Source organism: Larus michahellis, chromosome 8 (genome assembly GCF_964199755.1).
Source record: "Larus michahellis chromosome 8, bLarMic1.1, whole genome shotgun sequence".
NCBI classification, from domain to species: domain Eukaryota; kingdom Metazoa; phylum Chordata; class Aves; order Charadriiformes; family Laridae; genus Larus; species Larus michahellis.
This window is the reverse complement of record NC_133903.1, coordinates 29,506,720-29,518,667: the sequence shown is the minus strand read 5'-3', so window position 1 is coordinate 29,518,667 and position 11,948 is coordinate 29,506,720. Positions and strand designations below refer to the sequence as shown.

The 11,948-nt window shown below is 48.5% G+C and overlaps 2 protein-coding genes across 2 annotated transcripts; both read right to left on the bottom strand.

The window, feature by feature from the left end:
* Positions 1 to 3,732: 3,732 nt before the first annotated feature.
* ARPC5 (actin related protein 2/3 complex subunit 5) lies at positions 3,733 to 8,578 on the bottom strand. The gene is made up of 4 exons (XM_074598350.1): positions 8,384 to 8,578; positions 7,524 to 7,596; positions 5,499 to 5,675; positions 3,733 to 5,000 (listed from the first exon to the last, which is right to left on the bottom strand). Exons 1-4 carry the CDS (start codon positions 8,524 to 8,526, stop codon positions 4,938 to 4,940), a joined length of 456 nt encoding a protein of 151 aa, XP_074454451.1. The 5' UTR covers positions 8,527 to 8,578; the 3' UTR covers positions 3,733 to 4,937.
* Positions 8,579 to 10,721: 2,143 nt separating this feature from the next.
* APOBEC4 (apolipoprotein B mRNA editing enzyme catalytic polypeptide like 4) lies at positions 10,722 to 11,687 on the bottom strand. Its single transcript, XM_074597208.1, has one exon. The coding sequence runs from the start codon at positions 11,685 to 11,687 to the stop codon at positions 10,722 to 10,724; it is 966 nt and encodes a 321-aa protein (XP_074453309.1).
* Positions 11,688 to 11,948: the final 261 nt, after the last annotated feature.

Genomic DNA, 11,948 nt, shown 5'->3' with positions numbered 1-11,948 from the left:
GGTCCACTGAGCACGTGGCAGCCACAAAGGCAGTGACGGCAGGGGTCTGACCTGCTGACTCAGAGGGTTCGGAGCCGGGTGCTCCACACGTGGTCTCTGAGTAGTTGTGGAAGTACTCTGCCTCTGCCTCATCTACCAACGGTGTGATGCTTATTTTGTAAGAGCTTAAAATACGTCAGCAAGACTTGTCTCTTGTGCGCTTACTCTCACTTCCCCAGCGAATTACACAAGGCCAACAAGACGAGGGAGGCTGTGGAGGCGGCTTTTGACCTCTGCTCGGGCAGAAACCCAAACCGCTGAAGAGCAAGGACTTGGTTGCCATTCAAAAGCAGGACCGAACACATCCCGAACCCGGGGGTCTCCTTGGCTTTCCAGCTGTAAGCATGCCCTTGGCATCTCCTCGGGCTTCCCACAGGAGCGGGAGGAGAGTCTCTGACCTGCAAAAAAGGAGAGGGAAATGCAACCAGCTGAGGTTATTCCCAGGTGGGAATAACAACATAGTAAGTGTGAAAACACCCCTCTGGGACACCTTTTCTCATTCCTTTGAGGAACGGGAGTCCCCGTCTTGCAGGCAACAGTTCATCTTATTGTAGGGATAATTTTCTGCTCATTTAATTATCTGAATTGCACACCGGCAGGGCCAGGTTGATCACAAAATTGGTACAAGGGGAGCTGGAGGAGGATGCGAGATCACCCCTGTGACAAGTGTTGGGTTTTTTTTTCTTGTATTTATTTCACAGAAAGATGGGATCTCAAAGTCTCTTGTTCCCCTTTCTCTTACCAAGTTGATTTAGCAGGCAAACTTGTTTCTTCTATGCTAACATCCGAGAGGAAGTGAGTAGCAGAGGTGGTGACATCTCCCGTGTGAGATTCTTGGAATCCAGCACAAAAGCACATCACCAAGAGATGAATAAGAAATATGTAGAAGTGCCCCAAAATCTAGCTAGGGTGCAGCCGTCGTTTTTAACTTTGTACGGCAACAGGATGCATGAGTTTATCATCATTTCTGGGGAGGAAGCTAAAAAAAAAAGACTGATACAGGCACCAGAAAATATAGAAAACATTACATATGAGGAAAAACTGAGGCGATTGACCATGTTTGGGAGGAGATCTATAACGCAGGAGGAGCGGAGGAGACTGACCATGTCCAGCTCCTTCCCTGGAAGGCAGGTCTGAGCTCTCTGTCTGCAGAGGACCCGATTTTTTTTGGCTCGCTCCCTAAGCAGTGGCAGGAGCCCGTGGCCAGGTGATGGACGAGTCGGAGCCCAGGGCCTGGCGGGGGCTGCAGCGCCGGGTGGCAGGAGGACAGGCGTTTCTCTTGGCTGTTACAGAAGCGGCATGTGGCTGATAAGGCGCTGTGTCCACCCGCTCCGGCCAGAGCTAAAGGCAGCGGTGGGAGGCTGGAAGCGAGCCTCGAAGTGCTGAGCCTTCCTCGCAGCGCTCTGCAAACCCCATCCCGCTTCACGTAGGTCCGATATGGACACAGAGTATTTGTCATTGAAGGCTTCCTTCTCGTAACAGGAAGGGAAATGTGTTCTGCAAAATGAAATTGTTTAGGGATTTTTTTTCTTCCTTGCCCATCTTTCTCTGTTTTCCTCTTTTAGTCCTCTGAGTAAGCTGGCACAATGGGTTCTCACAGCCCCTCCGCCTGGGTGCGGGGTGAGCGAGGTTTTGGTGCTGGGAGCTGAGGCCAGCTGCTAGGAGGTGGCTCCAGCTGGTGGAGACTCCTTTGGTGACCTCCTCTCCATCTTCTGGGCTGGTCCCACCCCTGGGCTGCGCTGCTGGATGTCGTCTTAGTGCCATACCGGTGGATTTTGGCTGGGCCAGAAGCACCCGGTCCCCTCCGGGGACACCAAGCTTGGGCTCCGCTTTGCCAGCGGGGCGGTGGGCACTTGTGCCTCCTCCGGCAGGGCTAGAGCCCAAGGGTTCAACGCTGCTCCGGGCTCGCTCAGGCGGTGACAGCCCCCACGTAAGGTGAAGGCAGCACCCAGACAGAGGTCACTGTTCGGCACAGCTGGGGAGTGCTCTGTGTTGTGGTGTTTTACATGGTCTGTGAAACCGAGAAGGTAGGACTTGGAGGACAGAGGTAAATATATATATTGTTTTAAACTAGATTCGCGTTTTACCTTGTTGGCAATCAGTTAACAGAAAAGATGCCTTCCTGCATATCTTGCACTGCTGCCCCCACACTGGTGCAAGTCTTTCAGCACATCCCTGAATGCAGATTCAGAAGATGTATGTTTTTATGTAAAATATTTCTAAATACCTCATAGCCGAGCCTGAGGGGAATCTGGAGAACCTTAAGAACACACTTCATGTTGCTTTCGTTTATCTAATGCCACCTAGAGGCAGCTGACCTGCTTTGACAGCAGCTGTTTTGTAAAATATTTTTAATTTATCTGGGATTACAGCTTTTTATTAACTTTTTTTTTCCCAAATGAGGATTGATTGGTGCCTTAACCAAACTTGGACGAACAGAATGCCACAGGGAAGGCAAACCCAGTCCCTGGGAAAGCTATAAGGTGCGAGCCATGGCTGCGTGTGCCCAGGAGGCTGAGGCTGCTGCAAGTATGGCTGAAACCCAGGCATTTTCTGTGGTCTTTGCAGCTGGGCCAGGTCTTCCATTTCTTATGGCCGGTGCCTCCTGTTGTCGTGCCTGCCTTCTTCTGAAGTGAAGCAAGAAAAAGGATCCTAGGGAGGAAGGTAGGGCAGGCACCAAACAGTTGAGGGGTAACTACGCTGGTTCCTGTCTGTGTTGAGACCCCGAGGACAGGAGGGAGCCTCGCGGGGGCACGGGTGGCGGGGTGACACAGGCTGGGTGACAGAAAGGTGCTGAGAAGGGCCCGGCCACTCCAGCTGTGGCCGCTCCAGCTGCGGCGCAGGGCTGGCTGCCCAGCCATGCTTGCCTGCATCCACAACACATGGCAGCTGCGGCTGTGCGGGCCTCGGACTGTCCTGGGGAAACTGACGGGAGAGGAGAGGGGATGGAAGAAAAAAAGGTTATTACTGAAGCTGTCATCTTACCGGTTCCTGAGCGACCGTGGTGCATCGGAACGCTTTGGTTTGAGCCCTCTGAAGGCAGTAGCTCTGCTTTTCTAAAGCAATGACTTGGGTAACGAACAGATGCCCTTCGAACACCAGAGTGCTCGACACCAGGTTTCCATACACTCAGGCCCTTCAGAAGTTCAAGCTGAGCGTGTGCCATTAGTGATGCTATAGGCACACACAGTCATCCCACCCACAGGACAAGCCCAGGACTGTATCTGTACTTAAATTATTATTAAAACCAATGATTATATGTTCAATCTCTTGGAGCTGGGGCAGGCAGAGACAAACAAAAGCCCACTGTGAAATCAGAAGGGTTGCTCCACACAACCCTGCTAGCCCATTAGCCTCTTCCTTCTTTTGTTCTTAGGAAAGCATCCAACATTAATGGTCGTGAGGATCTCACTCTCTGGCTACAATTTTAGCAGAGGCAGAGACATCTCTAGTAGTCCTGGTCTGGAGCATTTCTTCTTTAATCATCTCACTGAAATAATCTCAGACTTTCTCGTTGGATGAAGCTTCGCGAGTAGTGCCATTACACACAGGTACAAATAACTGCTAGAAACCATGACACAAGCCTATCAAGAAAAATAATGGGGGGATAAAGTTTTAAGGTTTGCGTGTTATACTGTTGTCTATCCTGGAACAGCAGCCTGCTGAAACTTCCAAGGCACTTCAGACACCAAGTAAATATTCAGTGACGATTTATTGTCTGGCTTTTATTATTATTACAAAAAAAGCAGATATCAAAAAACAGCAAAGATTTCACAAGTTCCCCAAGTTTTACACAACTGAATGCAGTAAAATGGTGAATGTAAAACACACGTATTTCAGTCCTGGCCCTAAACCTTCCATGGTGACCTGTGGTCTGGGATGTCCTGGGCTTTCCTAATTCTTTATTTTGGAACCTGATTTGCGCACTAGCTGACACGCTGTGGCACAGTGCAACAGCAATGTGAACCGTCTGGTACCCTTTAAGACCCTATACATCTAGAAAACGAAACGGGAGCTTTGCAAAGATGGTGTGGATACCAGTATGCCTTTCTCAGATTACCCCAGGCAGCCGCTATGTTGTGCTTGACAAAATCAAACCACTTTCAAGTTGCTGAAATGTGATTTGTTGTATGAAAGCTGCTTTTTCTTCTTCTCTTCAGGATCTTTGCTCCCCCAAACAAGAGTTCACTGGGCTGGGCTCCAGCATAAATGGACCATCGACCTTTTAAATTCTACCAGCCAAACTGCTGGTAGGCAGATGGACAACTTCATCCCGTTGTGACTTTCCGGTTGCAGACCCAGCATTTGGCTGATCACAGGGAACCGGCAGAGGCCATGAGATGTGAGGTTAAAGAAAATGCTCAGCTCTCTGGAATGATAATCGGGGTCGGAAGGGAGCCTTTGCTTTCTGTCCTATTCACGGCTGTAGGTTCAGAGGTTGACCAACGGAAACATGTTCCGGTTACCTATATTAATAGCTGCCCCCCTTCTCAAATATAGATCTTGCATCAAGAACACTGCTTGGCTAGCGAAAAAGAATTAAGACATTGCCCTACGTCCCTCAGCACTTGCTTGGAAAGTCAGGTCCAAATCTGCCATAATTACACACAAATGCAAATCATCCTAAACATGAAGTTGTCTATGTCGCTATACGTGTCACTGAAATGTTCACGAGTACCAAATATTCCTGTTAGAAATAAAATTGCACCTTCATAATTTTCCAGAATTTAACAAAAAAGAGATCACGATATGCATTATTTGTCAGGTATGAAAGAAGCGGCGAGAAGGCAAGCTGAGAGACAGGCGCTGCCCACAGGGCAGCAATGGCATTTGGTTGGTTCCTTTTTGTACCAGCATTTCCCACGCCGTGGATGGCAGACAACCACTCGCTGCTGGATTTAAACCGTTTTCCTGGCAGTCAAAACGCGGACAATGGACCCTACTCCTCCAGCAGCCAGGGCCTGAAAAGAGAAACACGGCAATTAACAGCAGGTCAAGGTAAGTTGTTTCTGCTGCTCAGAAACGCATCTCAACTGTATTTCGAATGACCAAACACCGGCACTCAGGGTGCCAGGAAAGGATGATCGCATTTGCTTTAAAGACAGCTATTTAATTAGCTTTTGTTTCCCTGTATAACCAAGTTGCAAACTTATCTTCCCTCTAGAAAGAAAACTACTTCCATCCGCTCGAATCACTGGATTGAACCATTTTGTTTGCCTTAATCTAGCAGAAAATCGAATTTTCAGTGTAGAATCTTTACCAAAGGAATTGGAGTAAGCAGGCACATGATATAACCTAGCCGTGAGCTCACAGGACTGTACCCTCCCAATGGTGTGAAATACGGCATTTCAGTTTTACCAGACAGAAAGGTAGTTCTTGCCAGGCTCGGTGAGCGTGCCTCGGACCCAAGAACCTGCTACCACAGCTAACCAAGGCCCGAGCACGCCCTATAAACTCACCTTCTCGTGCCACTGCAGCAGCACAGCGCTGCTGTTGTCAGAGGGGCTCTCAAAGCCTTTGTAGATGTACTTCATTAGCAGGTCAACACCGTTCTTGTCCAGTGACTGCACCGCCTTCTCAATATCGTTGGCTTTGAAAGAGATGAGGACCTTCAGGACAATACTTTCTGCACGATCCTATTGACAAATAAGGAAAACATTCTCATATAAGGTGTGTCCAAATATTACTGACCTCTCCAACAAATAAAACTAGATTTTTTTAAACAATTCTAACATCTGTTTGGATAGGGCCGTTTGTGCACAAATCTTGTGATAATAATGTATAACAGATACGTCCTCCCAATCATAAACAGAGTTTATGATTGAAGAAGAAAAAAGAAGAGTTTAACGCGTTTGTCCTGCTCTAGGTTTTTCTGCCCCTCTGCTTGTGTTTGCAATTCTCCACCTACTAAATGAAGTTATGGCTAAATAATCAATTTTTGTATCGAAACTCAAGGTCTGGTAAGTTCCAAAAGAATCGTAAGAATTAAGTACTTGTCTGGCCTCCCTTGCCATCAGCGCCTTTTCCATGTCTTTGTACTGTTTAATGAGATACAACTATTATATTCCATGGAAATGCCATTGGCCAGACTGGAAGAGGTGACTGCTGGAACCCACATGTTTTTAAAACAGTCAACTTGTGTCCCCGGCACACAGCAGGCAAACTGGCAGCATTAATATTTTGCATTAATAACCATTTGCAAGTTCACATGGATGTCATTTCATGCCCAGGAATGTGTGTAGCACGATTACAGCGGAAGATGAGCCATGTAATCAGCAAAAAGCAGCCCTTCCTGTTCATCCATCATCAGCTGAGGGAGGATGAAAGAAAAAGGTCTCGGAGTTGTTGGACTTTTGAATAATTCCATTACACAAATACTTCACGCAGCTTCCTTTTTCAGAAATTATGGATGTTAGTTTTCTTGTTCAATTTAATATCCCATAGCTGCTTGGCTTACCAAGACTTCCCACATGAAGAACTATAAATAAAAACATAAAAGTTCTATGATATCAACTAAAAATGAAGCCAAACATTAAAATTCAGTAATTCTGCCCCCTTCTAAATTCCACTGCCTTCGCAGTGTATTCTTAAATCCATCAATACAGAGCTAATGGAAACAAGTCATTAATGTGAGGACAAAGCTGGCCCATCTCTTATGTTCTTCTTACTCTTATCTGTAACAAACAGCTGGGTCTCAAAACCCTGTGAAACCTGTCAGGAAACAGTGGGGGCTAGGTGGAAAAATCTCCACTGGGGTCCTGGTGTGGACAGCCAGGTGCCACAGCAGCACAGGAAGGTGCCCATGGAGCTCTCTGCAAGCAGGGAGAATAGACCTCTGCAGGCGCTCGCCATCTGGGCAGTCCCACATCTTATCTGCCTCTCCCTCTCACTGCTGTAATCATGAACCATTCAAGGTTTCCTCTGGGGAGATTCAGAAATACGTGCATGCAGCAGGCTCTTACATTCTGTCACAGGGGGAGTGCTTGCGTTTTCTGAGGTTTTAACGGCTTAATTTTGATTGGATGTGATAAGCATCAGTTCTTCCTTTTTTGTAGGTTCATGGTCTGGCTCTTGCTAGCAGAATTTCATTAGTCAGAGGCGACTACTGCAGTTGTGGTTCCTTGATCGTTCAGTACCGACTACATCTATGTGCTGCCAGGTCCGGATCAGACACAGGCACCTGGCAATGTGTGGGGTTAGCCAGGGAACACAATATACAACCAACACAGGTAAGGGAACACACAAAACCTGAACTAGCACCATGTTAAAGGTATGTGGACAGATGACATCCGAGCTACAGTATTTTGAACAAGATTAAAACAACAGAACAGAGGTCACGGATAGTTTGACATCAGGGAATACTCTAAAACCAGGTTTCCTTGGCTTCCTTAAAGCACACCTGGCAGGGTTGGTTGCGTAGGGGTTATAGAAAGAGGAAAGGATTTCTAAGGAGTAACTCATGAATGAGTTAGTTATTATTTCACCTTCACTGCCTGGTTCTTTGTGTTGATAGGGGGGTTCTTCAGAGCCGCCTGTAGCGCAGCCATCATGTTCCCTGTGCCAGAGGGTTAAGGACAAGACACCCAGTATTTGAAAAGCAACAGAACCAGCTACAGCACAGTGATAGTGGCAGCTGGCTCATGCATGACTAAAGATACTTCAAGTTCAGTGGATGCAATACTTCCCTCAATAGATAGCACAGACTACAGTGTAAGGTAGCAATTATTAAGCCATTTGAGGAAGGAGCAGCACCAACAAAGAGGCTGTACAGTTCCACTATTGGAGAATACTTCTTAGGCCCTTCGCTGAATGAGGATCCAAGTAAAAGAAATTATTCTCCAGCACTTCTGCAATTTGTAGCCCTTGAGAACAGGTCTCAGCTCGGCATATCCGCCTCCCCCAGCCGTCGGGACAGCAGCCGCTGGGAAGAGCTACTGCAGGGGCCAGCCAGCCGGGGCAACCGGCAGTGGGAGCAGGCACAGACCCCTCCCTTCCGCCACAGCAACCCCCCTTCCTCCATTCCTCTTGCCCTACCCCACCCTACCCAAGACACCTCACAGACACCGCAGGCCCAGGACACAACCGCCTCTGCCGTGAGGGGCAGGAAGCGGGCCCCCTTCCTCCTGCCAGCCCCGTCTCACCGCCCTCCCCTTTCCGCCCCCCTGTCAGGACACGACCCGGTGGCCCGTCTCCGTCCCTCGGCGGGAGGGCCGGGCGCGGATGTTCCCATAAAAGGCAGCCTCGGCGGTGCCGCGCCCGCTCCCCGCCCGCCCCGCACCCCCCCCCCTTCACCGTCGCGGCCGCTCCCGACGGGACTTTTTCCCGCCCGGCGGCGGAAGGATATTGCCGCAGGCACGAGTCCACCTCGCCCTCATCGGGCCCCGCTTGCCCGTCGCCTCCTTCCTCCTCGTCCACGAACTTGTTCTCGTCGTACTCGTCCACATCCACCCGGCGGAACCGCGCCGACGAGACCGTATGCTTCGCCATGTCCGCCCCGCTGGCCGCCGCCCGCCGCCCCGCGCAGGCGCCCGCCGCCGCCGCCCCGCCCCCGCCCCCCGGCTCGCGCGCTGCGCGCAGGCGCGGTGAGAGGAGGGGCGAGGGGGCGAGGAGTGGGCGGGGCGCGGGCGGGAGGAGAGCTGCCATTGGCCGGCGGCGAGGCGCGTCGTTGCCCCGTGACGCGTCCCGTCGCCGTGGTTACGGGTGCGGGCGTCAGCGGCTGAGCCGCCGCGTGCTCAGCCAGCGGCCGGTTCTCCGTCGAGGCCCGGCGGCGGTGTGCGGGCCCCTGGCAGGTCCAAGCAGCCCGCTCTGCCTGCGGACGCGGACACAGCGACGAAGTCCCGTTGGGTCGCGTTTTCCGACGGGTACGGGCGAGGCAGGACCCTGCCGCCCTCTCGCAGGCCTGTTGGGGGCACAAAACCAGGGTCGCACAGCAGTGGTGGCAACGGAAGGGGTGGCCCCTGACGGATGTGCGGGGTTTGCCTCTGAGCTTGGAAGCCCAAGCTCAAACACCACCTTGTTACCTCAAGATTTAAAAAATAGCGTTGTCTTAGCGCTTCCTGGCAAACCAAACACCTGATCCTTCAGCAGGGCGGCTTCTTGCGATTGTGTTAGTTAACATTTTATCAGAAAGCGCAGAACAAATATGATCTAATTCGAGAATGCCTTTCTAAAAAAGCACCTAGGCGCTGTAAAAGTGAGGGATCTGGTGGATTCTAACACATTTCTGGCTCTATTAGTCATAAAAGTCATATTAGTCTTGTGAGGAGCGGCTGAGGGAGCTGGGGGTGTTCAGCCTGGAGAAAAGGAGGCTGAGGGGAGACCTTCTCGCTCTCTACAGCTCCCTGAAAGGAGGGGGTCAGGGGAGGTCGAGCTTGTCTCCCAAAGAACAGGCGATGGGACAAGAGGAAACAGCCTCAAGTTGCGCCAGGGGAGGCTTAGGATGGATATTAGGAAAAATTTTTACACTGAAAGGGTTATCAAGCATTGGAACAGGCTGCCCAGGGAAGTGGTGAAGTCACCATCCCTGGAGGTATTTAAAAGATGGGTGGACATGGTAGTTAGGGATGGTGTTTAGTGATGGTTTTTGTCAGTGTTAGGTTAGTTAGTGTTACAGTTTTGTCAGAGTTAGTTGATGGTTGGACTCGATGATCTGAAAGGTCCCTTCCAATCTAGGCAGTTCTATGATTCTAAGAGAGCCATAAAACTAATTGTGCTTCCAAGTGGGATCGCCTCTGCTGAAGTGAAGGGTGTATAGGGCCACACTGGGAAACAGCCTCTTTTTTTTTTACTCAGATACATAATAGCTGTGGCCACAAAAAGAGTAAAAAAGGAGCAGAAGCACTGACTTCTACAAAATTAGCCAGTGTGTTTATTCACAAATGACATTACCTGGGAAGGAACCCCTGTTTGCTGGGGAAAGACATGTTCTTAACTTCAGTTGCCCTATTCTTTAAGACCTTTAGTATAATAACAACTATATTGAATTACAAAGTGAAAACATCGCTCAAAATGATAGGAACTTTTTTTGTCTTTTTCACTTGGACTGTGTAGAACTGTGTATTATATATTCTCCTATTAGATATTTCTTACCAATTAGAAAATTACAGAGTTTTGTGAGGTTCCTCTTAGTGGAAGACAGTAGCCCTAGAAAAAAAAAAAACACATATGTACACACACACGTATATATATGCATATAAAAACTATTATTAAGGAAATAGCTAGTGGGAAAACTTACCTGCAGAACCACCTTCTTGATAGAGGAGGAATTTAGGATACGTCTTGTGTTCCAACAAAGTTGCCTCAGCTGGGAAGCTGTAATCCAGCTGTAGCTGTGGTTGTAGTTTGTGGACTGCTTACATTTTTCTGGTAGAAATTGACTTAAGGGCAACAAATAAATAAATCTCAGGAGGTAATCAGAAGATACTGAGGTTTTGGTTTTACTACTATGGGTTTATGTTTGAAAGTTATAGAACTAAAATAAAAGCACGTTATCTTCATAATCAGTTATTTGAGACCCGCAGTTATTCTGTGGGTTAACCTCTGTAGGAGGTGACTTTATTGGTGGGGATTTTTTTTGCCATCTGTGATCTCAGTTTTACAGTCTGAAAGCAGTTCAATTTGTATCATCTTCAGAGTAGGTGTCTGCCGCTTGGAAACATTTCAGAATTACGAGTTTCATTGAATTATTCCTTTGGCATTTTTAAGTGCCTTACGACATTTTTAGGTCTGGGGTATAGATGTTCCCTCTGAAAAGGCAGAAACATGCCTGGGAAAAGCACCAAGTGGCTTGGAGACATTGGAGGTAGCAGGCTGCCTTTCATCACTTGGGAAGGCTGTTGGGAGGCCGGGCTAGGAGAATAAAAGGCCTTTAAGTTCTGCTGCACAGCAGGCTTTCCCTGCATTGCTTGTGGAAAGGCTTTCCTAAAATAGGGTTTCATTCCTGTTAAGTTGTTAATTTGATGTGGATTTCGTCGATCTGCTAAGGTTTTTGGCAGTGGAGTTGGGTGATAAACATCCAGGATGCTGTACACAAAGTTGCAGAGGAGGTAACGTCGTGCTGCCCTGGGCAGCCTGTGCAGAGTCACCCGAGGCCACAGGCTGGAGAGGCTCCTCAAAGCCTCACAGTTCCACGCGGCAGTGGGGAAACCGGCCTCAGTGTGATAAAGCTCAGAGAAATAGATGCAGAGCGTGATTTCTGGATACCTCAGCAAGAAACCGTAGATCTTACTTATGCAGCAGTGGTAAGCCTCATTACAAGGCGAGTAATTAGAATAGAGGATAATGCATCTGATGTTTTCATAGGCATCTGTAACTGCATCCAGATAACCGCCCACCTCAAACAGCATAGATTCTGGGTGGCTGTCCTGGTCAGTACAGTTTGTGGCATGGCCTTTTTGGACTACTGTGCCTGAGAAACTCCTCAGCTCATAGAAGAGAAGGTGTTCATTTTGGAGAGTTGCTGTTGATCTGTATGGAAAGCCAAAGACCCTGAGAAATTCTGCATGAGGGACTCTCGCTTCTTCACTGGTTCGTATGTGGTAGGGACACTTAGCGCAGATGTGGTTCTGTCTCTGCCAGAAATAGGGCTTTACCACAGTCCCCTGATTTGTCAGATACTCTTGGAAAATCTTTTTCTCTCCTGCATTCATGTTCTGTTGAAAAATTTCCCCATTTATGTGCTATATAGCTGACAGTCCTGAATGAAAAAGGAAAGTAATATTTTAATTAAACCTTTTTTTTTTTTTTTGTACTTAAACTGCAAAAAAAAATAGGGCATAGTCTCTTCGCAAATGTACTGGAACTTGTAGCAGCATATAGAAACTTGGTTAATAACACAGAGAACAAAGCTCTCTTGCAGCCTGGGAGCATTTTCAGTTTTCACAAACTAGCCTTTCTGCTAAAAACACGAG